This window comes from Nomascus leucogenys, chromosome 10 (genome assembly GCF_006542625.1).
Source record: "Nomascus leucogenys isolate Asia chromosome 10, Asia_NLE_v1, whole genome shotgun sequence".
Classification (NCBI taxonomy): domain Eukaryota; kingdom Metazoa; phylum Chordata; class Mammalia; order Primates; family Hylobatidae; genus Nomascus; species Nomascus leucogenys.
This window is the reverse complement of record NC_044390.1, coordinates 54,778,722-54,806,245: the sequence shown is the minus strand read 5'-3', so window position 1 is coordinate 54,806,245 and position 27,524 is coordinate 54,778,722. Positions and strand designations below refer to the sequence as shown.

Genomic DNA, 27,524 nt, shown 5'->3' with positions numbered 1-27,524 from the left:
GTGCAACAGCTCCCTAAAAAGCCTCAACCCTGAAGCCAGGCCCAAGGAAGTCACCCAAACTCCTGTTATCAAACGTTCTACTTTTAACAAGCATTCTTTTCTGCTTTCGAAGCCCACAGTACACTAAGAGCAGAAGCCAAGGTGGGGTGGGAAGGCTTGCAGAGGGAGACACGATGGGAGGTGATAACTGAGGCAAAGTTCAAAAGCAGATCCAGCGCCAGGTTTAGGTACGTGGGGAGGCGGGGGTGGCAGTTTCCATGAAACACTGAAAATGAAGCTTTGCACCTATGAGCTGTTGAGTGGGATGGCTCCTCCTCAGGGCCCAGCAAATACGGCACTGCTCGGCAAGTGTGTGCACCCATATGAGAATACATGCACATGTGTGTAAATGTATGTACACGTGTGTAAGCACAGAGTGTGCATGCCTGGGTGTGTATGAGCACACATGCACGCATATGTGTGTGAACGTTTGCATGCATGCATGATGCAATATCTGTATACTGCTCACCTGTATGCATGTATATGTTCACATGTGAATATGTGCATGTCCCAATGAATGCATGCACATATATAAGCATGGAGGGTGTGCATGCCTAGCTGTTATCTATGAGAGCTTGTGTGTGCAGGCATGCACAATGCAGTATGTGAGTGCATGCTGCTCATCTCTATGCATGCATGTGTGTGCTGACAAGAGAATATGCACAGATGTCCACAGATGCATATAAGCATGGAGAGTATGCACGGTGGGGTGCATGGGAGAGTGCATGCATGCATGCATATGCGTACATGCAGGCACATGTGAGAATACTCATGTGATGCAGTATGTATGTGAGTGCGTGCTCACCTGTATGCATGTGTGTTCACGTGCAAACAGGTGCATGCATGCATGTGTCTGCAGGCGTGGAGGATGTGTATGTACACAGGGTACACATGTGCATGCAAGAGCATACATGTGTACATGCACATATATGCATAAAAACACATGGCCACACGTGGGAATGTGCACACTCGTGTATGCCAGCTGTGTGCATGCATTGTGATTATGCATGTGTGTGTGTGTGTGTGTGTGTGTGTGTGCTTCTGCTCCCATCTTTTAGGCAGAGTGAAGAGGCCCACTGCCGTTCCATTAGGAAGCCAACAAGGATCCCCGAAGAGCCACTGCCTCTGTGTAAGGCACAAGCGGCCTCTTGCAGATGGAAGGGAGTCCCTTTGTTGTTTTGTTTTTCCTCCTCTTGATGGTAAATGTCTTTGATGTGTGGCTTACAGAAATGATCTCTTTACCCATCTGTATCGGCTCAACAGTTCACAGAAAATCTGCTCTAAATCCACACAGCCCATACTTGGTCATACTTTTTCTCCTGACTCATCCACAAGAAAGCCAACCTGGGTACTGCGGGCTGGGTCCCCATCCTCCTGAGAGAAGGCCATGGCCAGCCCAGGGGACAGGAGGAGAGAGGCGGTGTTCTAAAAATAACTTCCCCTATGTTCACCTCTACTGACAAGTGGCCCAGGTGCAGGACCGAGGGTCACTCGTAACTAGTGAGCTGGGGGCATGTGGAGCCTGCTAGTTCCATTCCAGGACCTGCGATGACACACGGGCTGCAAAGTGAGGCCAGTGGCAGATTCCAGGGGAGGGGCAAGTGCAGGCAGGAGGGTGAGCACCGCCTCCCTCACTGGAGCTGATGGAAAGGGCTCGGGGGCACGCCCTGTCTAAGGAAGGCAGGTAACAGAAGGCATGATCCTGGGAGTATGTGGGTCTCCTGTGGCTGCCCACGATTCAGGGACAGCGTGGGGAACAGTCTGCCTGGAGGTTAGAGAATAGGAGGCATCCCAGACCGGGGCACGGATGGAACAGGCAATGACCGGATAGATAAGTGGATCAGGGAGCTGAAGTGACTCCTTCTGCCACTTGAAGCAACAGCTTTCTGTTTGAGAGTCTGGCTAACTGGCCGCTGGCCTAACTCTGTCACACGAGAGAAATCCCACATGTGAGTTAAAGGGCTTCAGAATCCTCAGGGGACCCTTGAGGGCCAAGGCTAGGAGACACTGGCAGCACCTGCCATAGGGAAGAGAGGTAGGGCCTGTAGGAAGCCCCCTCCTCAGAGCCGTGCGTTGAGATGCCTGGGCGAGCTGGGGCGGAGGGGAGCCCCGAGCCATCCTGCCTCCTCACATCAGGTGCCACCAAGGACAATCTCCCGCTCCCTCCACTCAGTCCTGAAGCAGCTGGGGAGGGACTGGACCAAGCAGTGACTCCTGCTGCCCTCACTCCCAACAGGCCCTCCCTGAGCACGGACGGGGAGAAGGATGGAAGAGAAGAGGCCAGAATGGCCACAGGGCTGCCGGCCATGAGTGGCTCCTGAAGTGTAGCCAGGGTGTCGGGGTGGCACTGACATGTTCAGGCAGAGGCCGCATGAAGCGCCCCCAGCCACAAGGCAAGCTCTACGGCCAAGGCTTTGTGCACTCCAATACAGAGCCAGAAGCCCAGGGGCCCACAGGACGGGGCGAGGGCGGGCAGGCAGGAGGCACACACCACGCACACACGGCACTTGCATGGACCTGGGCGGCTGGGCCGGGGGGACCCTCTTGCTCCCCACACAGGGTCCCACAGCATCTGCTGCTACTCTGGGCTGGTGAGCAGGGAGGCCCTGGTCCCCCACCATCCTGCACCGGCAGCCGGCGGCTGCGAGAGAAGAAAGCTTACTGACCGCTGGGCGGTTTAGGCCGTGGAGGAGCAGGTTTCTTCGGAGGCAGAGCAGGAGTGTCCTGTTTACTTTTAAAGGGGTCATCTGAGAATCCTGCCCCTCCCAAGGAGGAGGTGAAAGGGCCAGAAGGTGGGGGCTGTAAGAGAGGACACGAAAGAGAGGCAAAAATAGTTGTTAAAACAAAGGTGACGATGTCCACTGAACAGACGCTCATGCTCCAAGGGCCCTGGCAAGGCCTCCTACTCTCTAGACTGCACAACATGGCCCAGCTTGGACATGGGGTCTCTTTCAAGCCCCATGCTTTCCTCCACCCTCAACAGCAGGGGCCCTCTGGCCTGTGGGTGATGAGCTGCCCAACATAGGGTGGCAGAAAGCAGTCCCATACCTCCACGGGCTTCCAGCACCAAGGGTATCTCCAGCCACACGAGGCACACTGGGTCTTTCCTGACTCCAGGACTCGGCACACAGGGTCCCTTGGGCCTCCTGCTTACACTTCAGAGACATGCCCCACCCTCACCCCTATGCTGGCTGTGGTGCTTGGCGCATGCCCTGGTGTGCCGCCTCCTCACTGAGCTGGCTGGGGTGGTCACTGCCTTCAGTTAGTGATGGGCAGCTCCAGGTGCTGGGCCAGCTGGCACCAGACTTTCCTCCTCCATGCCTCTGGGCTGCACATGCAGCACCTCAGGTGGGAGCGCACCCTCACGTGCCCAGCCCACCCCCACTGGTCAGCATGCCCATGCCACCTCCATTGGGCTCTGACCACCTCTGGCCCGGACCCTCGGCCAGCCTCCATCACACCCATCCACATCCTCCACCCCACACCTGCTGTCTCAAACTCAAACGGGACCACATCCTCCAGCTTAAAGAGTGAGACAGTCAGAAATAGTTATAACAATTGGATAGATGAATGGATGGTGGGTGGGTAGATGGATGGAATGGTAGTTGGATGAATGGATAGACATATATGTGGATTAATGGACGAATGAATGGCGAGTGGGTGGATGGATGGATGGGCAGGTAGAGACAGGGAGGCAGGTGGGTGGTAGACAGTGAGGGAGATATGTGGCGACGTCTCGCAAGTAGGTAGGCAGGTAGGCACTTCCTATAGGGAAGCTCCAAGCTCTCATTAAGGCATGCAGGGACTTCATCGCTGCCCCGGCTGCCCGATTTTTCAGGCTCACCTCTGAAGTCACCCCTACCCTCACGATGCCTCCTTAGTCCCCAGAACCCACTGACCCCCCAGCCGCTGACTCAGCCTCCTGTTTCCAAGTCCTGCACACTCAGGTCTCCTGCTGGGGGACTCGGCCCACCTCGTCCACCGGGAACCTCTCTTCTTGCTCAGAGCCTGGCTGGACCTCACTGCCGTCCCCCAGAGCTCTCCCAGGGCTCTCCCTGGGGCCGCTTCCTGCCACCCACGCCTGCACTGCTCACTGAGCCGCAGAGACGCACTTCCAGACCTCTCCCACCTGGAGGGCAAGCACGGTCCTCTCCCCGGCACCTGCTGCCTCCAGGCCTCTGATGAGTAGATACTAAGCGCCGCCACCCGGGGGGATGCTTGTCCCTCACTTGGAGCACCAGTGAGGCACAGGGGAGCCAGGGTCTCCATCAGCCACAGAAGGGCCGGCGCATCTCAGGCGTCTGAGGAAAGGGGCTGGGGTGTCCCAGGAGGGAGAAAATCACTTTCTATGGGCAGAAGAAGGATGAGTAACCACTTTTACTAAAACAGAAAATAATTAAGTCTGTAATAAAATAGAAAATAACTACATTTTTACTAACAGAGGAAACATTGTTACAAAAATGCAAAATAACTAGGAAATTATAGGACAAAGAGATAACATTGCAACAGGAAACAAAAGGAATGGGCAGAAATAGGGGTAAAATGATCATATGTTCCTGGCCAGGCGCAGCGGCTCACGCCTGTAATCCCAGCACTTTGGGAGGCTGAGGCAGGTGGATCACGAGGTCAGGAGATCGAGACCAGCCTAGCTAACACAGTGAAAAACCCCATCTCTACTAAAAATACAAAAAATTAGCCGGTCGTAATGGTGGGCGCCTGTAGTCCCAGCTACTCGGGAGGCTGAGGCAGGAGAATGGCGTGAGCCTGGGAGGCGGAGCTTGCAGTGAGCCGAGATCCCGCCACAGCAGCACTCCTGGGCAACAGAGCGAAACTCCATCTCAAAAAAAAAAAAAAAAAAAAAAAAAAAAGGATCATGTGTTCCTACAAGAACACAGAAGAGAAAGATCAGAGTGGGGCAGAGGTGGAGGGAGGGGCCAGGGGTCTTTAACTTTCTCCCCAGCAGGGCAGGCCTAGAGACAGAGAACAGGTCAAGAGCACAAAGGTACACTCCCAGGGTTTCCCTCAAGAATCTGGACGCAACAGATTGCAGATGTGGGGGAAAAGGTCTACCACCACCTCCAGCAGACAGTCCTAGAGGTATGGCTGCCTCTGCCTCCAGTATCTAGTCACACTGACGCAGCTGACTAAGCCTCCAGTGTCTAGTCACACTGACACAGCCATCTAGGCCTTCAGCGTCTAGTCACAAAGACACGGCCATCTAAGGCTCCAGCGTTTAGTCACACCAATGCAGCCGTCTAAGGCTCCAGCGTCTAGTCACACCAATGCAACCGTCTAAGGCTCCAGCATCTAGTCACACCAATGCAGCCGTCTAAGGCTCCAGCATCTAGTCACACCAATGCAGCCGTCTAAGGCTCCAGTATCTAGTCACACCAATGCAGCCATATCTAAGGCTCCAGCATCTAGTCACACCAATGCAGCCGTCTAAGGCTCCAGCATCTAGTCACACCAATGCAGCCATATCTAAGGCTCCAGCATCTACTCACACCAATGCAGCCATCTAAAGCTCCAGCATCTAGTCACAAAGACGCAGCCATCTAAGGCTCCAGCATCTAGTCACACAGACGTGGCCACGTAAGGCTCCAGCATCTAGTCACACAGACGTGGCCATCTAAGGCTCCAGCATCTAGCCACACAGACATGGCCACCTAAGGCTCTGGCGTCTAATCACACAGACGTGCTCATTTAAGGCTCTAGCATCTAGTCACACAAACACAGCCGTCTAAGACTTTAGTGTCTAGTCACGCAGATGCAGCCATCTGGGCTTCCAGCGTCTACTCATACCAATGCAGCTGTCCAAGGCTCTAGCGTCCAGTCACACCGACATGGCCATCTAAGGCTCCAGGGTCTACTCACACAGATGCAGCCATCTAAGGCTCTAGTGTCTAGTCACACAGACATGGCCCTCTAAGGTTCCAGGGTCTACTCACACAGACGCAGCCATCTAAGGTTCTAGCATCCAGTCACACTGACATGGCCATCTAAGGCTCCAGGGTCTAGTCACACAGACACAGCCATCTAAGGCTCTAGCATCCAGTCACAGTGACACAGCTATTTGAGGTTCTAGCTTCCAGTCACACCGATGCAGTCGTCTGAGGCTCCGGCATCTAGTCACACAGATGTGACTCTCTAGGTCTCTAGAATTTAGTTGCACAGACATGGCCGTTTAGGCCTCTGGAGTCTAGTCAGAGATGTGGCCACCTGTGTCTCTGGCAGCTAGTTATAGAGATGCAGTCATCTAGGCCTCTAGCATCTAGTTACAGAGATGCATCGATCTGGGCTGCTTGCGTCCTGTCACAGAGACACGGCTGCCTTGGACCTTGTGTAGTCCTACAGTTGAGGCTGCTCGGCCCAGTCAGAGCCACATCAGAGACAGAACAGGGAGGTGGCCCCTCTAAGAGGCAGCCTACCCATTCCAGGTCCCCCTGATGAGGGCAGTGGCAGGTGCCCCCAGGGAGGGGAAGGGGCCCCAAAGGCTCCTGCACAGATGACCCCACCAGATCCCTTCCCTGGGCTTCACGCCACCCTCTGAAGCTGCCCAGGCAGGAGACACTTGCTCTGTGCTGATCTTCTCACCTAATAATAGGCCCAGTGACCTGGCAGGGGGTCCCACTGTCAGAACCTCTGCCTTACACACAAGGAAACTGAGGCAAACAAAGGAGGCGCAGCCTGCCCAAATCACACAGCAGGTCCGCGGCGGATCCAGGGCTGCCACATCGTCTGCCTCCCAGGCTAGGGCCTCCAGATGCTGCCCTCAGCTGCCGAGGGCCACCCCAGTGGTGGGTCCAGGGCCTCGTCCTGGGCAGACTGTCCTGCCCAGGCTGGAACCCCAACCCTGCCACCTATTCAACACCCTGTGCCTCGGTTTCTTCATCTGTAAAATGGCAAGAGTGACAGAGCACGGAGGGCTTCAGCAAGAAGGAAATGAGGTGACATGTGACAGGCATCCGTCCACTCACTGGCACTAAAGTTGGCACATGGACCACACGACAATGATCACACCAAGTACGAAGCTGCGAATGGAATCTGGGAGTGCCCCATCTGCTGCCCCAGTTGTCCCCAGGCCTGTCCGAGATATGAGGGGCAGCGTTGGCCTGCAGCTTAGCTTTAAAATGAGCCGTTTACAGTTGGCTGCTTGGGAAAGAATGGGGGAAAGAACACTGGCCTGTCTGTGGGTGCTTCTGCCAGTCATGGAATATGTCCCTGGGCCTAGGGCCCGTGCGAGTCCCCCGCGGCCTGGGATGGGCAGCCAAGCAGGTCTAGATGGGAAGTGGTGTGACCGGCCGGGCCTTGTCCTCCCTGGGCGTGTGCTGGCTTCTGGGCCACATCTCCAGACTCGGAGTGGGGCCTTGGTTCCGGTGCAGTGAGCCTTTCTACTCTCTGCGTCGCGCAATAGGACCCGGGCAATAAAACCACACTCAGCCTGGACGTCCAAAGTTGTAAGACCTGGTGACACACTCAAATCAGAGCCGGCTGACCCTCCAGGCTGACCCGGGACACCTTGAGCCAAGCCGGCTTGGCACCTCCCATGTGTGTTTAAACCCACGAGGCCAATCGGCAACTCGCGAGGAGACAGGCTTTCAATAAACGCCTGGCACTGCCTCCGCAGTGAATCAGATCACTCCTAGCGCCAGAACGCCCGCGTCATTTCCGAATCCCAATTTTCATGACTTCAAATTTCCCAAGAAGCCTCCTTGGGGACTCAACTCTTTCCTACTCGGGCAGCGGCTTCAAGGAAAGTCTCTATTTTTAGAAAGGTTTCAGCAAAGCTGTCAGGGGCTCTCTGGGCTCGGCAAGAGTAAAGTGTGCTTAAAATAAAAGGAAGACAGAAACAGCTACTATGAAAACCAGCTCTAAGAGAAACACGTTTGAGTTCACCAGTTGAAGAACTGGTTCAAAACAGAAGACTGAATTTTTAAACAGCAGCCCTAAATATCAATGCACAGCTTTAAACAATTGAGAAGTTGCTAAAAATGGGCTGACGACTAACCCAGTATTTCACAGATGGCTTTTTTTTTTTTTTTTTTTTCAGGGCAGGAGAGGGTGAAATAAGTTGGACTCTTATTTTTATTCTCAAATGCTCCCTGGAAACATACTCTGGGGAATCTGTTTTTAAAGTGAGCTGATGTCACGTAGGCTTGATACTGTCTAGAAAAATCTCTTCAGGTGAGGGTGGGGCCTCAACTAAGAGTGCAGGCCTAAAGAGCCTCACAAAGGAAACTTCTAGAATCAGACTGTGGGCTGTGACTCTCCTCAGCAAAGCCACGCAGAGGTAAGGTACTTCAATTCAGGGACTTAACAAAAGGGCCTCCCCGCCCTGCTCGGATGGGGAAAAGTTGATGATGGTTTTTTTTTTGAAAAAAAAAAAAAACAAAAAAAACAAAAAAAAAACCTTCTTGTCACTTTCATTTCCCTTAGCATTTTATTTATATCCACAGTGTTGTTCTTGAAAAACAGATAGGTAACCAAAAAGGAAAAACAGAGCTGCAAGGTCAGGGTTGAGCTCAGAATGCGGCTGTACAAGTGTCATGAAGGCAGCTGATGGAACGCTGGAATCAAAACAAGATAGTATTGGAGACCCATTTTCCACAGCTCTGTCCAACTCTGTCCTGGCCCGGCACCACCAATAGGAAGTGAGACCGGCTCTGAAATCACAGCTGCATGTGTGTGAAGAGCCCCTGGTTTCAGGGCCCAAGGACAGGCAGAGGGCGGTCATTAGATCCGGGCTCTAGCTCAGGCTCTGCTAGCTCTCGCTCTGCTAGCTCTCCCTCCCTCTGCTCACAGTGAGAGGCGGAAGACAGATCCAGCCTCCCAAAGGAAGAGGAGTCCACGTGCGACAACCAGAAACGACCAGGACCCCTGCCTTAGGGACTGCTGCCACCGTGTGGCCAACGTTTTCTGCTTTCGGGAGATGGTTCCCCGCCTGCCCAAGAGCCCGTGCACTGGCCCCTAAATCTCCTTCCACCAGTCCCAAACTGTGTCACAGCAAGGCATATGAGGGATGGAGGCCTTCTCTGTGTGCTGGAAGGAGGGGGCGCCACGCCAGGGCCTCTGGGCTCCCTCTGCCCAGGCTCATCTGTGTAAACACACACCCTGCCTCGGTCAGAAGTCGGATCTGCTGCGCCGCCAGGGCACGCACACACGCGTCTTTGAAAACCTGAACAGAATCTCAAGTGCTTCTCGGAATCTGTGTTCTGTGATCACAAGTTGCGACCGCTGCCAACCACAAGATGCTCAGAGACTCATCTGCTCCACCAGCTGAGTGAACACGGGGCAGCCAAGGGAGGCTGCCCAGTCACACTGGCACCTGGGGCACCTGGGCATGGGGCCAGCGGGGTGGGGAGCCCAAGGGGGCCTCATGTCTGGGGCACGCGTCTTCCAGGTACTCCCGGGACTCCCTTCCCTCACCACCTTCAGGCTGATAGCAGCGCCCACAGGGACTGGGCCCAGCTGCTCCAGGGGACCCCCCCACCGACCACCCCTTACCACCTGGGCCATGGGCTCCAGGAGTGGGGCTGTGTTCTGCTTGTGGCCACTGCCTCTTCCCGCAGCATGGATGATGCCCATCCGCCCCTGCCTGGGGGCTGCCGAGAAGGGACAGAGTGGATGCGCGTGTCAGGGACGCGACACACCTCACCTGCTTTCCTTCATTCCTGCCAAATAAAAACGCTCCTCGCTCAAACAGGGAAACGTACAACTCACAAGGAAGCACAATGGTGCCTCAGCCCTGGCATCCTTCCCACTCACCACGGCCCCCATTTCCAACTTTCCAGCAGTTTCTTCCGGAAGGCACCTGCGTCATAAGGGGCTTCTATTGTTATTTTTTGACTTGTCCATTCTGGATGTTCCCTGTTGAATTCTCTACGCTACCTTAAAGATGAGCTCCAACCACACTGCCAGCCTCTGGAGAAGCCCTACAGCCGTCTAGGACCAGAGCCACAGTGAATTCAGGTCACCGTATGGTGAGGGCCAGACACAGACGGGTCCAGTCTGGTAACCAGCCTCGCTGCTGTCCTCCTTCAACAGTTCACTCCTCACCTGTGGATCTGTCTGCATTTATTCACAGAGCCTGGCCCTCACTTTTCAACACCCCTTGAGAGTTCTGTCACATTGGCGACTCTGAACCTCGCTGGCCCACTTTGCCTGGATGCCTCGCACCTGCAGGCCTGCTGCCCATGGCCCTCTCGAGACGCCTGTGCCCAACGTCTTCTCAAGTTTCTATTCGGCCATGGCAATGACTTCACCGTCTGAGACCTGATGGTCGTCAGACACCAGTGGGAGCCAGGGGAGCCAGGGCACCTATGCCACTGGGAGGGGTCAGGGCTCACCCCGAGGGACTGAAGTGCATCGGATCACAGCCATGGATGCTTTCCAGACCCGACCTTGTGTTTGAAAGGTGCCGGGGAGATACACACGTGACATGAACAATTACGCCTGGCAGCCCACACCATGACAAGAGGCACAAAGACACTAGCAGAGGCGCGGGGGCTCCGTGGAGGAGCTTTACCTTGGACATCTGGCTGAAGTCGGCAAAGCCTTCAGCACTATTGAAGGACCCACTTCCGAAGGGATCTAAGGTTCCAAAGGGATCTGCAATCGGCACCAACAAAGTCAGAGTTACAGGTCTTTAAGAGAACATGCCTTCTGGGGTGGAGGGAAAATGCTAGATGGCGCCTGAACCAGGAGACTCAGGAACGCTGCATTTATTCATTAGACACGTCTGCAGGAAGGTCCCTCAGCAAGGCCTCCCTGCCCACTCTGGCGTGGCGAGACGGTTTCTCACTGTGACGACCGCTCTGGGAGGGCCAGCATCATTCACGGTCATCAGAAGAGTGACAAGTTGCCATAGGGGCATGGCCCCTGGTCCCACCGGGTCTCAATGGGTCAGGAGGGGAGGAGCAACTCCAGGGCGACCTGCCACCCACACGATTTATGCAGGGTGGTGTCTTTGGACAGACGTTTTTGCTGTGTTTTCTCCTCTAACCTGGAAAGGATTTGCCTAGAGTACTGGATACACTCGCCTATGATACCAAACCCTGCTACCCGCCCCATGCAAGCTGCAGGACCAAGCGGGGTCTGTTCCCAAAAGAAAGGGGGTGTCCACAGATGCTCCCATTGCGTAAAGGCTCAAGTGTGCATCTGCGAGTTCTACACTGTGAGATGAGGTCCCTTCAAACACAGAACCCACAACAAAGGCCAGTACCTGGGGTCAAATTTTGGATTTCTTTTAGGGAGAAAGCCCAAAGATACAAACCAAAGATTTATAAGGAGGAGTGAGTAAACAGTAGTTAATATCACTGGTGCTATTACTGAATTCCTACTGCCAAAATTCCTTTCCAGAAAGATGCCAGCCCGTGCCCAGGAAGGGGAGCAGCAGGGGGTGCTTGTTTTGGCCTAATGGGCTCAGGCCAGGATCTGGGTGCCACTGACAGATGACACAAACACAGAGGCCACGCTGGCTTTGGGAGTGAAAGTGTTAACTGCAGGGGAGCTCTGCTACTACCCAAGGAATAGTCAGGAAGAAAAATAAGCCATGGGTCTCACCTGATCCTTTTGAGGAGACACTGGAGGATGAAAAGGGATCACTGGATTCAAAGGGGTCGAGCTGAGTGAAAGGAGAGAGGAAAGAGTAAAAAGCAGTTCGTTTGTTCCATCACCCATTCATTCAACCAGACCTTCCTGACGTCGATGTACAACATCCAGTGCTGGGCCAGAGGGAAAGTGGAATGATTAAAACTCAACCCAGGCAGACTAAAATCCCAAAAGATCAACCCTCCTGCAGATAGCACCTATCAACCTGGACAGAATACCCCCAAAATTACAAATACAAAAAGCAGTGGCCTGAAGGCTGGGAAGTGAACAAGGCAGGGAGAAGACTTTGGAGGAGAATTTGAATGTGGCAGAAGAACACAGCAGGAGGTTGAGTTTCCATTCCGCCAGCTACAGCAGGAGGGCACAGTGCAGGTGCCTAAGATTCTGGTAGAATCCGAACACCAGAGGTTGGAGCCCAGAGACAACCACTCCCAGGGGAAAGGGAGGGGAATTGGGATGGAGGGGCAGAGATGCAAACCCTGAACTTCATGATCCACTCTCCCCCAAGTCTCAGGCTGGCCCCTGCCCACGCAAGCCTGGGGGGACTCAAGGCAGCCTGTAGCTGAGGCCACAAGAACTGAGCTGGGATTGGAGCTTCTGCCATCTGCTGGTGAGTGTCTGCAGTGTGAGTGGCACCAAGTTAACTGCTTGCTGAAACAAATCCGTTCCTACTCTTTGGAGAAAACAGACTACAGTCTCTACACAGAACGCTCACCATGTATCAGATACATTTCTAAACATACAAATAACTGGAAAAATGTGACCAACTCTGACCAGAAAAGACAATCAGTGTAGCCAATCTCAAAATAACCCAGATGGTGGAACTCTGAGACAGGGACAATGTAAAACGGTGATTATAACTGTGCTGAATGAGGAAAAGGAAAATACACTTAAAATGAGTGAAAACACAGGTGACCTTAGAAGATAAATAGAAAGTATACAAAAGAAACAAATGAAAGTTCCGGAACTGAAAAAGTGTATCTACAATAAAAACTTCATCACCGGGGTCAGTGGATCATCCAAGGTCAGGAGTTCAAGACCAGCCTGGACAACATGGCAAAACCCCATCTCTACTAAAAATACAAAAATTAGCCAGGCGGGCGAGGCACAGTAGTTCACGCCTGTAATCCCAGCACTTTGGGGGCCGAGGCAAGTGGATCACCTGAGGTCAGGAGTTCGAGACCAGCCTGGCCAATATGGTAAAACCCGTTTCTACTAAAAATACAAAAAATTAGCCGGGCGTGGTGGTGGACGCCTGTAATCCTAGCTACTTGGGAGGCCGAGGCAGGAGAATCGCTTGAACCCAGGAGGCGGAGGTTGCAGTGAGCCGAGATATGGCCATTGCACTCCAGCCTGGGCAACAAAAGTGAAAGTCCATCTCAAAAATAAATAAATAAGTAAGCCAGGCTTGGTGGTGCATGCCTGTAATCCCAGCTACTCAGGAGGCTGAGGCAGGAGAATGGCTTGAACCCAGGAGGTGGAGGTTGCAGTGAGCTGAGATCACGCCACTGCACTCCAGCCTGGGCGAAAGAGCGAGACTCTGTCTCAAACAAAAAACCCACTTCATTAGGTTAGCTAAATAACCAAGAATAAAAGAAAGAGTAAGTGAAGTTGAAAACAGAGCAGTAGAAATAACTCAATCTGAAGAAAAAGGAGAAAAAAGAATGAAAAAAATAAATAAATAGAGCCTCAGGAACCTGTGGGACAATAACAAAGGGTCTCACATCCATGTAACTGGAATCCCAGAAAGAGAGGGGAGAGAAAATGGGGCAGAAAAAACAAATTAGGAGAACTGACAGCTGAAAGCTTATCAAATTTGTTTTGTTGTTTTGAGATGGAGTCTCACTCTGTCACCCAGGCTGGAGCGCAGTGGTGCAATCTCAGCTCACTGCAATCTCTGCCTCCTGGGTTCAAGCGATTCTACTGCCTCAGCCTCCCAAGTAGCTGGGATTACAAGTGTGCACCACCACACCTGGCTAATTTTTGTATTTTTTGTAGAGATGGGGTTTCACCACGTTGGCCAGGCTGGTCTCGAACTCCTGACCTCGAGTGATCTGCCTGCCTCAGCCTCCCAAAGTGCTGGGATTACAGGAATGAGCCACCGAACCGGGCAATGAAAACTTACCAAATTTGTTGAAAAGCATAATTTACAGATTCAAGAAGCTGAGTAAAGCCTAAACAGCATAAACACCAAGAAAACTACACCCAGAAACTTCAAAAACTACTGAAAACCAAAGATAAAGAGAGAATCTTGAAAGTAGCCAGAGAAAAACCATCTATTACATACAGGATAACAATGACCTGAAAGAATACTCCTCTCCACCGGGCGTGGTGGCTCACGCCTGTAATCCCAGCACTTTGGGAGGCCGAGGTGGGCAGATCACAAGGTCAGAAGATCCAGACCATCCTGGCTAACATGGTGAAACCCCATCTCTACTAAAAATACAAGAAATTAGCTGGGCATGGTGGCAGGCGCCTGTAGTCCCAGCTACTCGGGAGGCTGAGGCAGGAGAATGGCGTGAACCTGGGAGGGGTAGCTTGCAGTGAGCCAAGATCATGCCACTGCACTCCAGCCTGGGCAACAGAGCAAGACTCTGTTTTAAAAAAAAAAAATACTCTTCTCATTAAGGACAATGGAGGCTGGAAGGCAGTGGGAAAACACACTAAAAGTGCTAAACAAACAAACAAAACCCCAACAACCTACATCAAACACAATGTCCTTCAAGAATGACAACAGGCCTAGCACAGTGGCTCATGCCTATAATTCTAGCATTTTGGGAGGACGAGGCGGGCAGATCACTTGAGTTCAGGAGGTCGAGACCAGCCTGGCCAACATGGTGAAACTCTGTCTCCATTAAAAATACAAAAATTAGCCAGAAATCGCTTGAACCTGGGAGGCGGAGGTTGGAAAAAAAAAAAAAATAGCTGGGTGAAGTGACTCAAGCCTGTGATCCCAGCACTTTGGAGGGGCTGAGGCAGGAGGATTGCTTGAGCCTAGGAGTTTGAGACCAGCCTGGCCAACATATGGAGATCCCATCTCTATAAAAAATAAAAAAAAAAATAGCTGGGTGTGGAGGTACACTCCTGTGGTCCCAGCAACTTGGGAGGATGAGGTGGGAGAATTGCTTGAGCCCAAGAGGTTGAGGCTGCAGTGAGCCAAGATCACACCACCGCACTTCAGCCTGGGCAACAGAGTGAGACTCTGTTTCAAAACTAAAAATAAAAAAATGACAACACAGTTGACCTGAGCTATAAGAAGTGCTAAAGAAAGTTCTTTAGGCTGAAGAAAAATGATAATGGAGGGAAAACCAATCTTCAGAAACAAATGAAGAGTATCAGAAATGGTACATATTTGGGTAAAACTAAATGACTACTTTTTTCCTCTTTCTTTAAAATACCCACAATGGATTAATATAAAAATTGTAACAGTCTTATGGAGTTTCTAATGTATTTAGATGTATGATATTCACATGACAGCTATAACATAAGACATATTGGCTGCAAGGGTGGGTGGACAAATGGACCTACATGGTTGCAAGTTTTCTACATTTTACATGAGATAATACAATACTAACCTCAAGTAAACTATGAAAAGTTCAAACTGTACATGATATTTCCTAAAGCAACCTCTAAACAATCATTAAAAGAGGTATGATTAAAATAATAAAAGGCCAATAGACACAATTCAAAAAAACATTCAAACAATCCAAAAGAAGGCAGGAAACAAAACGGGACAAAAAGCAAGCAAATAATAAAATAGTAGACTTAAACCATATCAATAATTACATTAAATGTTAATGGACTAAACATTCCACTTACAAGGCAGGGACTTCTGACTGGATTAAAAAAAAAAAAAAAGCAAGCCCCAACACTATGCTAGTTACAAAAGACACCTATCAGTTTTAAAGACCCAGGTAAGTTGAAAGTAAATGGTTGAAAAATGATGTATTATGTAGTGAATAACATGAGGAGAATGAAATGATAAAACAGACTTCAAGACAAAGAACATCACCAGAGATCAAATGGGAATCTTTTATAATGATAAAAAGGTTGTTGTGTCAGAAAGACACAACAATCATAAACATCTATGCACCTGACAAAGCTTCAAAATACACAAAGCAAAACTTGATCAAATTAAAGTGCAGTATGAACAATTCCACAATCATAGGAGAATGTTTAATGCCTCTCTCTCAGTCATTGGTAGGACTAAAAAACAAACAAACAATGAAGACACAGATAATCTGAACACTATCAGGAACCTCAACCTCACTGCCATTTGTAGAGCATTACACTCAACAACTAGATACACATTCTTCTCAAGTGTACATGGTTTGTTCACCAACATAGGCCATAAACAACAACCCTTTATTAATGTGAAGGTATTGAAAACATACAGAATATGTTCTCAAATAACAAATCTGATTAAATATCAATAATAATAGTATTATAATATACCTAGGAAAAGAAGCCAAGTATCTGGAAATGAAACAACACACTTTTAAGTAATCCATGAGTAAACAGAATTCATAAGGGAAACTGGGAAATATCTCAAAACTGAATGGCAATGAAGAGACAAAGTATTCAAATATATGAAATACATGCTTTCAATGTATACAGATGCTCCTTGACTTACCATGGGGTTACATCCTGATAAACCCATTGTAAGTTGAAAATATTTTAAGTCGAAAATGTACGTAATATCCCAATAAACCCATCACAAAGCAAAAAATCAGAAGTCAAACCAACGTAAGTCCAGGCACTCCTTGACTTATGATGGGACTGCATCTCAATAAAACTATTGTAAAGTCAAAAAACTGTAAGTTGAACCATTGTAAGTCAGGGACCGCCTGTACTAGAAAATGAAGTCTAAAATCAGTGAATGAAGGTTGGATCTTAAGACGTTAGAAGAGCAAAGTAAACCCCAAATAAATAGGAGTAAGAAAATGGAAGGAAATTTCTAAAAAATAGAAATAGAAAAGAGAAAATCAATGAAACAGAAAACAAGCAGTAGAGAAAAATGAAGCCAAAAGCTGGTTATGGAAAAGGTCAATGAAATTGGTAAACAGATCACCAATACCAGGAATGCCAGGGAAATTCTCACTACAGGTCTTAAGGACATTAAAAAGGGGCCAGTAAGAAAACACTGCAAATGAATCTTTGCCTTCAAGGAGCTTCAAGCGCTAAAGACCAAAAGGTCCACAGGGAGTGAGCGAGGTGGGCACCAGGACAGCAGGAGCCCTGAGAAGGAGGGATGAGTGCGCGTCTCTGAGCAGGCCCCGGGCCTGGGTTGCAGCCTAGAAAATGGAAGAAGACTATGAAGCACGCTCACTCCATCATGAAAATCCTCTCCTCCATCACCAGAGGCTTTTTTTTTTTTTTTTTTTTTTTTTTTTTGGCTTTGAAATCCAAGTTGACACCTATTTAACCCAATCTCTTGGGCATAATGTGCAAAATACCCGGTGTCTGCCACATCTGAGGATGGGAGTACAGGTATGCTGGAGTTGGAAACTGGAGGGTCAGAGTTGGCTGATGCTCTCAGGAGACGACACCAGGCAAGGCAGCCGGGCTGAGATGCCTGTACTTACTCCTGCCGTGATGGGGGCACCTACCAAACGTGACTCTAAGGTCCCCACCAGTGCTGTGTGTTACAAGGACCGTGCAGGGTGGCTGGGTCTGTGCGAGCATGTGGTGCTTGTGTGATTTAGTCTTTTTTGGGAGATGAAGGGGCAGTGGGGGCAGATGACTAGAGTTGAGGGGTAGGAATGGGGATAGAGAAATAAGAACTATGGGTGACATCCTCCTTGCCCCGACGTGGGGCCACTGGACCGCTAACTGCACCTTGGGGCTCATAGGATGAGTCAATGCAGTGACTAGGCCAGAGAGCTCCCTCACTCGGCAGGAATGAAATCAGCCTGGGATACCAGCTCCCGGAGAACAGACACCATGGCCCACACTCGCAGGCACCACGTACACTCCATGAAGGGAAGGGGGCCTTCGGGAAGTGCCACCCTTACACACACAGAGCAGGCACGCAGCTCTCCCGGACAATGTCCCACCCCACTCACCTTCGAAGGTAAGGAAGGGTTTTTCGTGAATGGGTCCGAGGTAAATGGGTCATTCTTTGTCTGTTTCTTGAAGAAGTCGTCAGTGGCAGAGCCACGGAATGGGTCACTTTCTTTGAAAGGGTCCCCTCCAAATGGATCTGGAAGGAAAAATGCCCCGTAAGTAAACATTATACCAAGTGAAAGAACCCAGGCATAAAAGAACACATCACAGAATGATGCCATTTACATGAAATTCTAGAAAGGTAAGAACGCTAGTGACGGAAAACAGGACAGTGGTGGCCAGGGGACCCTGGGGAGAGAGTGAAGGATGACAACAAAGGGGTCTCAGGAATGACAGAAGTGTTCTCAAATTGCACACAACCATGCGTATTTATCGAAACTCTTATTACATAGTAAAATGGGTGAATTTTGTTCTGTGTAAATTATACCACTCAATAAAATTGACTTTAAAAATAATAATATCCTGGCCAGGCACAGTGGCTCGTGCCTGTAATCCCATCACTTTAGGAGGCTGAGATAGGAGAATCATTTGAGGCCAAGGAGTTCAAGACCAGCATGGGCAACATAGAGAGACTCCCGCTTGTAAAAAAATAAAATAAAAAATTAGCCAGGTGTGGTGGCACGCACCTGTAGTATCAGCTACTAAGGAGGCTGAGGCAGAAAGGCTGCTTGAGCCCAGGAGCTCAAGGCTGCAGTGAGCTATAATTGTGCCACTGCACTCTAGCCTGGGCAATAGAGTAAAACCCCATCTCTAAATAAATAAATAAAATAATATATCCTGCAGGAGCTGGATATAATAATAATAATAATAATAATAATAATAATAATAATAATAAACAATGCAGGTAAATCCATAGAGACAGAAAATAGGTTGGTGGGTGCCAGGGGTTGGGGGAGGGAATGGGGAGTGACTGCTGATGGGGATGGGGTCTCCTTTTGGGGGGATGAGAATGTTGTGGAACTAGATGAAGGTGATCATTGCGCAACACTGTGAGTGTGCACAATACCACTGAATTGGATGCTTTAAAACAGTGACTTTTATGTTACATAAATTTCACCTGAAAAAAAAAAAATCAGTCGGGCATGGTAGCTCATGCCTGTCATCCCAGCACTTTGGAAGACCAAGGTGGGCAGATCACCTGAGGTCAAGAGTTTGAGATGAGCCTGGCCAACATGGTGAAACACCGTCTCTACTAAAAATACAAAAAATTAGCTGGGCATGGTGGTGGGCGCCTGTAGTCCTAGCTAATCGGGAGGCTGAGGCAGGAGAATCACTTCAACTCGGGAGGCGGGGGTTGCAGTGAGCCAAGATCACATCACTGCACTCCAGCCTGGGTGGCAGAGCAAGACTCCGTCTCAAAAAATAAAATAAATAAATAAATTAGCAAGCAATGTGATCCCACCACACTCCAGGGTGGGGTGCAGGCAGTGACCGCACCTGGGGAGGGGAGCCACCTCCAGAAGGGAACAGGACCGAGAATGGGTGCAACACGGATGGACGGCCATCCTTCCCCGGTGCGTGTGGACACAAGTCCCACCACGTGCGACTTCTGAGCCAGGACTGGACACAGTCTAAAGACTGGTCTGGGAAACACTGAATTTTACCTGTTGAAGTTGTCTGCTGTTCTGCAAAGGGGTCATTCTGGAACGGGTCGCCTGGGTGGAAGAGGAGAGAAACACTTATTAGCTCTAGAGCACAGGATGCGGGCCGGGCCCTTGGACACAGCCACCCACCTGCCAGGCCTTTCATTGCCTTCTACTCCTCCAGTGTAGGGAGAGAATGTTAGTTCCTTCTCTACTATCCACCTGCCCTCAAAATCTTGGCAAATCAAAGAGGGGGACCTGGCGGAGGCAGCTGTTTCTGGCTAGAATGTTTAAGATGAGAAGGAAGGTACTGCTAGCTGTCCCACACAGACTGGAGTTGGGGAAGACACAGAGTGGGCTAGAAGCCACTCCTCTCTTCCCATGCTGGGTTTCCTTTATCCCATCTGCCTGCCACCTCCTTGGGTAAGAGGACACAGGACCCTGGGCTGTCCCTCACTTCATCACCAGCCCTGCAGCAATGAGACAGCAGCACCCCTGGGCTTCAGGGGCTGCCAGATTCGCCTCTCAGACCTGGCAGGCTTCAACCCCAAGCTGAAGCTCAAGCTCCCACTGCCCACTCCCCACCTCAGTGTTTTTCTCAGAAATGTAGAGAACCATCCTCCTGGAAATACTGTTTTGCTCTGAAACATGGAGAGAAACTTGGAAATCTTGTTTCTGGAATTCTTAGTTATTCTTGACTCAGGTGTGGCTCTGGACAGACTCCTGAAATTATCCAGACCTTAGGTTTATGTAGGAATCCATGGTTTGCCAGGTACTTTCATGATCATTACTAGCTCTGATTATTTTATCAACCCTGTGAGGTGAGCAAGGAGGAAATTTATTAACCTGCTGAGGGATTAGGAAACTGAAGTACTGAAGAATTGAAGAGGCCTGGCCAAGCTGCCTTCAAATGTGGGTCTTGTGGTGAGCTTGGAACGCTTCCCACCGTCTCGATGCCTTGGCTCTCTGGTTAACAGGGTGAGATAAGAAGCTTAAAAGGCGTTCCTGCTGGCTGCGGTGGCTCACACCTGTAATCCCAGCACTTTGTGGGGCTGAGGCGGGTGGATTACCTGAGGTCAAGAGTTCGAGACCAGCCTGGGCAACACAGTGAAACCCCGACTCTACTAAATATACAAAAATTAGCCAGGTGCGGTGATGGACGCTGAGGCAGGAGAATTGCTTGAACCCAGGAGATGGAGGCTGCAGTGAGCTGAGATTGCGCCACTGCATTCCAGCCTGGGTGACAGCGAGAGAGCGAGAGTTCATCTCAAAAAAAAGGCGTTCCTTTCCCCCTCCATTTCAGATTGTGGCATGTCCTTACTTTTCTAGCCCTTCAACCACTCTAAATTTGACATAAAACACAGTCTTTCAATGAGAAAGTGGGTAGCAAGTGAGATACCTTTGAAGGGGTCAGCTCCTTTAAATGGGTCAGATTTGAAGGGGTCTTCTGTCTGGAAAGGATCCGGATGCAACTCTTGCGTGTTGTTGCTAAATAACAAGGCTTTATTTTTGAAAGGATCATCCTATAATTTTGTGAAGAAACAGGACAGGGATTTTATTATTTCTGAGTTAAAGCAAACTACAGAATTCCATACTTAACTCACATTTCCACTTTGAGTAGCATGACCCTAAAAAGAATGATTTAGCCAGCAGTTCGAGACTGGCCTGGGCAACATGGCAAAATCCCATTTCTATAAAAACAAAAATTTAAAAATGAGGCCAGGCATGGTGGCTCACCCCTGTAATCCCAGCACTTTGGGAGGCCAAAGCAGGCAGATCACCTGAGGTCAGGAGTTCCAGACCAGCCTGGCCAACATGGTGAAAACCCGTCTCTACTAAAAATACAAAAAATTAGCTGGGCGTTGTGGCGGGCACCTGTAATCCCAGCTACTTGGGAGGCTGAGGCAGGAGAACTGCTTGAACCCAGGAGGCGGAGGTTGCAGTGAGCTGAGGTTACGCCATTGCACTCCAGCCTGGGCAATAGAGTGAGTGAGATTATATCTCCAAAAAAAAAAAAAGAAAGAAAAAAAAAAATCCAGGTGTGGTGGCATGTACCTATAATCCCAGCTACTTGGGAAGCTGAGTCAGGAGACTGCTTGAACCCAGGAGGTGGAGGTTACAGTGAGCTATGATTGTGCCACTGCACTCCAGCCACAACAGTGCAAGACCCTGTATCTTTTAAAAAAAAAAAAAATTAAAGATCATTGAAGAAGTATGAACTTGAGTGAATGTTTAATACTGGTTCAATAGTTGTGACAAATGTACTACATATGATGTGACTAACAGGAGGAACTGGGTGTGGGATATAGAGGAACTATGCACTATCTTTGCAGTTTTTCTTTTTCTGAAACAGGGTCTCACTCTGTTGTCCAGGTTGGAGTGCAGTTGCACGCTCATGGGTTACTCTAGCCTCGACCATCTAGGCTCAAGTGATCCTCCCACGTCGGTCTCCTGAGTAGCCAGGACTACAGGCGCGCACCACCAAGCCTGGCTAATTTTTATATTTTTTGCAGAAATGAAGTCTCTCACTATGTTGCCAGGGCTGGTTTTGAACTCCTGAGCTCAACTGATCCTCCCACCTCAGCCTCCCAACGTACTGGGATTATAGGTGTGAGCCACTGCAGCTGGCCTATCTTTGCAATTTTTTCATAAATCTAAAAACTATTCTAAAGTAAAAGTTCGTTAAAAAATCATTGAGTGGAAGCAACTCAAATGTCCATCGATGAATGAATGGATAAACAAAATGGAAAAACAAAATTTGTTTCTAAGTCAGAAAAAAATAATGAATTTGGAAATGTCATCAAGAAAATTGTAAAGAGCCACACAACAGAATCTGATTCAGCCTTCAAAAGGAAGGAAATTCTGACACATGCTCCAACATGGAATAACCTTGAGGAGAGGATGCTGAGTGAAATAACAGTCACAAAATGATGCACAAGGTATGATTCCACTTCTATGAGGACCCTAGAGTCATCACATTCACAGTGACAAAGCAGAACAGTGGTTGCCAGGGGCTGTGGGTGGGGGGATGGGGAGTGGGTATTTCATGGGGATGAAAACGTTCTAGAGCTGGGTTCCACAACAATGTGAATATACCTAACAACTGAACTGTACACTTAAAGACAGTGAAGATGGTCAAGTTTATGTCTTTTTTGTTTTGTTTTGTTTTGAGACAGAGTTTCACTCTTGTCATCCAGGCTGCAGTACAGTGGTGCGATCTCGGCTCACTGCAACCTCCACCTCCTGGGTTCAAGTGATTCTCCTGCCTCAGCCTCCTGAGTAGCTGGGATTACAGGCATGCGCCACCATGCCCAGCTAATTTTTGTATTTTTAGTAGAGATGGGGTTTCACCATGTTGGGCAGGCCAGTCTTGATCTCCTGACCTCAAGTGATCCACCCGCCTTGGCCTCCCAAAGTGCTGGGATAACAGGTATGAGCCACTGTGCCTAGCTGTTTATGTCTATTTTACCTGAAATTTAAACAATTTTTTTTAATCACTGAGTCAGAAAAAAATAATAAACTTGGAAATGCCATGAAGAAAACTGTAAAGAGCCAGTCAACAACAGCAGCATAGGCCTCATTTCAAAGGTGTGACCTTCCTCAATCATCCTTTTCTCAGTGAGTATGTACCTAGATGGGCATTTGAGAAAATGGAGTTTTCATACCAAGAAACATGCTGGTTGTTTCTGTCCTATGAGGAAATGAGTACTTATGCAGTTAGAATTACTAGAGCATACACAACGCTTTGCATTTTTTTTTAAAGTGTGTATTTCTAGAAACAAACAGGTTCATTTAAACGAGAAGAAAAAAATATTTACTTTTGAAGAGCACATTTTTGTAATGGAAAGTAGTCTGAAAAGGGTGGGTTTGTCATATACATGGGAACAATACAGTTGGTTTAAATAAGGACTCTGTTTTAGTTAATAAAGACACACCCTCAGTGAAAACATGAATGTTTCACTGTGATATTAAAAAAACAGCACAACACCCTCATTGAATTTGGCAGACACACTGGCATTCCTGCGTAGGGCTCACAAACCAGTCCAGTATTCCAACCGACCAAAACAAAATCATTAAAAAGCCAGGGCTTCCACGAAAATAGGGACAATGGTTTGGGGCAATGACATCAAAGGTCCAAAAGAAAGTTTCCTAGCAAGGCTGCCACCACCCTGGGGCAGCCAACTTAGGGGTGCAGGACAGTTATGAGAGGTACAGAGTTAAGACAAGCCACCGGTCTGGGCTGTGAATGAGTGTGAATCAGCGTGAGTGCCGCTTCCTTGGCCCCCGCTTCAGAAGAATGCACCCACATCCCTGCCATCTGATGAACATGAAATGGTTTTTCTTACCTGGGAAAGATTAGCTGGAGCCTCCGACCACAGGGTTTTCCCAAGGTGGGGAAACCAAGCCAGGTTCTTGGAAAAGTTAAGTACAGATGTCCACAAGCACCGCAGCTGGAGACAGTGCTGAGTGGACGTCAGGTGCTGACGACCACAAGACACACACGCCCAGCAAGCATCTGATGGGGGTCTCGGATGCAGATAAAGATGGAGAAGTCCTACTCTACGGAAGCCAGGAGGCCCACGTGGAAAATCTGCCTTTCACACTGCCCCATGGAAGGAGGAATGTATTTGTTCCAGAAGAAAGAGAAGAATCATGACCTGGATAAAGCAGCGAGTTAAGAATGCCAGCTTGACCTCAGAATGAAAGCTTCTATTTAGTTTGTTTTTAAAGGTAGGATCTCACTATGTTGCCCGGGCTGGAGGGCAATGGCTATTCACAGATGCAATCCCACTACTGATCAGCATGGGGGTTTTAACCTGCTCCGTTTCTGACCAGGGCAGGTTTACCTCTCCTTAGGTGACTGGTGGTCCCCTACTCCCAGAAGGTACCATACTGATGACTAACTTAGTGTAGACACCCAATCAGCATAGCACACTACAGCCCAGAACTCCTGGGCTTAAGGATCCTCCTGCCTCAGCCTCCCAAGTAGCTGGGACTACAGGCACTCGCCACCACGCCTGGCTCTATTTAGTTTTTAATTGGCATTTATTTATAAGGTTTTTTTTTTTTTCAGTGTTTTCAGTCGTCACTTGGAAGACTGCCAAATAACAGTAAACAATGGCAGAGAAGAGACTGAGGTTCTGGGAATGCTGGCTGCAAGCCCCCTGCACTGACAGTCAGGCCTGCAATCACTTTCTCAGGAGTCATTGGCCTGAAGCCACAATCACTCCTTCCCCTTCCAAGGGGAAGCCTGAGACCCCAGCAGGATTCAGGAGGTCAGGGTAACTAATGGTGGTTTTGATTCCATTGCACAGAATCAGAGTGGGAAATGAGATTTCCCTGTTACAAAGATACCATCAACTCTACCCCCTGCAGACAACCTATCAAGGAGAACAGACCCATCTGCCAACTTGGGGGACACGAGTACAGCAGACAAGGGCCAGGATGAATGACACGGCCCTTTGCAGAGATGTAATATCTTGAGCAAGTTCAGCAACCAGTGTGAAGTTGTGCCCTTCTTAGGAAATACACACAGCAACTCTGAAAGGGGGCTGAAGAAGCTTCTGTGACATTCCTGCCCTTTAGAGGAACAGCAGCAGGGGTGCAGGGGTGTACACCTGGGCACAGGGGTATGCTGGGAATGAGGGGTGTGCTGGGCAGCAGGGGTGTGCTGGGAATCAGTTCTCTTAGAAAAAAGCCCTGGTTTAGAGCTTCTGCCAATTCCTGTGGTGTAAACAGTCTCATCATGGTTGATTTCAAGTTTCCGAGCAACTAGCTCACAAGTTCCTGTTTTTTGCTTTTTGGAGTTTTTTTTTTTTTTAGAGACTGAGTCTCGCTGTGTCACCCAGGCTGGAGTGCAGTGGCACACAGCTGGCCTCAAGCAATCCTCCCACCTCAGCCTCCCAAAGGACTGGGATTACAGGTGTGAGCCACTGTGCCCAGCCAGTTTCTATTTAATAATCGGTTCTGGAAAGTCAATAAAAACTGGCTCCAGCATGCCAGTGGGTCTGGATGTGACAGATCATCCAACCTTTCTTAATCTGTCCTCAGTAAGGCCTAAGTCTGGGATGATTTATTAGCTTCTCTCCACAAGTTGATTGGATAGTGAGCAAGAGGCCAATATTCTCATAATCAGATGAGAGACAAGAAATAAATATGGCTTTAAGAACCCTGACTTTGGCAGGGTGCAGTGGCTTACGCCTGTAATCCCAGCATTTGGGGAGGTCGAGGCGGGCAGATTGCCTGAGGTCAGGAGTTCAAGACCAGCCTGGGCAACACTGTGAAACCTCATCTCTACTAAAAATACAAAAATTAGCTGGGCATGGTGGCATGTGCCTGTAATCTCTGCTACTTGGGAGGCTGAGGCAGGAGAATCACTTGGACCCGGGAGGCAGAGGTTGCAGTGAGCTGAGATCGTGCCACTGCACTCCAGTCTGGGAGACACAGTGAGACTCTGTTTCAAAAAAGAAAAAAAAAAAAAAAAAAAAAAAAACCCTGACTTTTGAGAAAAAGTCACACTGCGTGAGCTTCACATGGAATTTAGTAACCTGAGTAGAACTGTCCAAACATAGGAAGTTCCAGATGTACCACTGTGGATACACTATTCTCAGGGACCTAAAACCCCTAACTTCAACCCACAAGGGAGAACTAAGACACCTCTCTGTCGGTTCTGAAGCAGTCTTGAAGTGTTCAGGAGTAAACAAAAATCTCTCTTCCAAGTATTTATTAAGAAATAGAAACAAGCCAGAAAAATGCTTTAAAAACTGTATTTGTACAACAAGATAAAAACAGTTTTTCTTTCGGATGCCAGTTGCAAGTTTCCATGTAACATATTTTATATCTACATTCCCAAAGTAATTGTGTCTCATGTAACCTTTGCCCTGCCCAAAAGATGAACAAAAATAACCAGAAAGGTAAAAATCTGTCTTTGGAGTTGGGGGAATCACTGGCGACTTGCAAACTGCCACTTCACTGCCAACTTTTATCCAAGAAAACCGGTTTCTAAAAACCTGAAAAAGGGACGTTTAAGACGAAGCTGTTCCCTGAACGAAGACTGAGCAGGACAAGCCAAAAGCGGTGCCAGGGGACAATGCCAGATGGCGAAAGTAGGAGCCGGGTTGTGAGGCGGAAACACACACACCGAGAACAGCCAGGGAGCAAAGCGAGGAGTTCTGGCTTCTCGTAACTCATGAAGGATGAATGCTCATCGTTTAAATTTAGACGATAAAGCTGATGATGACGGGCCCGGGGGCGGCTATGGAAACCACCTCATTACGAGTCCACAAGAAAAGAGAGTATGGGAGGAAAGAGGGAGGCGGTGCACCCAGCGGGGGCCAGACACAAGAGACAGATGAGCTCGCCAGCAGTGCCTTTCCAGCAGCCCAGGGGATGCGTGTGCTTCCCCATAAATCCTTGGGACTGAGGACTTGGCTGCTGAGAAAAGAAATACGTCAAGCATTGAACACAAAGAGGCAAGTGTGGTGTTTAGAGAGCATGAGTGCTCACTCTTATTCCAGGGAGGAAGAGGAATCCATGATGTACAGAAGCCCAGGAGCAGAAGGGCTCCAGGGAGGAGCCCTGGGAGAGAGGGTGGCAGCACAGAGAGAGCTGCTGGAGGCAGCAGAGCACCAAGGAAACATCCAGACCTGCGCGGCCCAGCCCGTCCACTCCCGGAACAGCACCAAGACGAAATGAGAAACTGCATGTCCCCAGGTTCAAGGCTGCAGGGGCAGACTCTGGTGTGAACAGGGGGGATGTGACTACGTAAGGAAAAGGTCACACTTGTCTTGGTATCAGGGGCTCGAGAGCTCTCAAAAATGTAAGGGGCTGACAGTCCCCTGCCCCAGGCCTGATCACAACTCCAGGGTCATGAGGTCAGAGTAAAGTGCAGAGGTTTTTAAACATAACCAAAATTTCAGGAGAGGCCAATTCTTACTTGAAACAGCAACACCTGGGGCGCTGCTTGTCATCACTTCCTCATCTTTAGTTACACATTTGCTTTTCAAGGTGTTCCTTGTGGAAACACACATACACATAGACACATGCCCCTCAGATGTCCCCTGCCCCCTGATTAGTAGAATGTGGGGTTTCCACAATGAGCAGAAACTGATCCAATTTTGGTTAAGTTTGAGAAGCCCTCTGAATTTGGGTGGTTGGCCCAATGTAAATACTTCTGCAGAGATGGAGGGCATTCAAAACAGGTTCTGAAAGGATCCAGGCCTATCT

At 49.3% G+C, this 27,524-nt stretch overlaps 1 protein-coding gene across 13 annotated transcripts in view; it reads right to left on the bottom strand.

Moving 5' to 3' along the window:
• EPS15L1 (epidermal growth factor receptor pathway substrate 15 like 1) overlaps positions 1 to 27,524 on the bottom strand; it is an 88,067-nt gene that overhangs the window by 18,572 nt on the left and 41,971 nt on the right. For 6 of the 13 annotated variants that reach the window (XM_030820527.1, XM_030820523.1, XM_030820531.1 and 3 more), the window contains 7 exons: positions 20,698 to 20,821; positions 20,145 to 20,264; positions 19,320 to 19,370; positions 17,715 to 17,851; positions 11,602 to 11,662; positions 10,565 to 10,647; positions 2,706 to 2,838 (listed from right to left, as the gene is read on the bottom strand). In XM_030820527.1, the coding sequence (XP_030676387.1) occupies positions 2,706 to 2,838; positions 10,565 to 10,647; positions 11,602 to 11,662; positions 17,715 to 17,851; positions 19,320 to 19,370; positions 20,145 to 20,264; positions 20,698 to 20,821 (709 nt within the window). The remainder of the gene's footprint in view (positions 1 to 2,705; positions 2,839 to 10,564; positions 10,648 to 11,601; positions 11,663 to 17,714; positions 17,852 to 19,319; positions 19,371 to 20,144; positions 20,265 to 20,697; positions 20,822 to 27,524) is intronic. The other 7 variants (XM_030820525.1, XM_030820526.1, XM_030820535.1 and 4 more) reach the window with 3 other exon arrangements.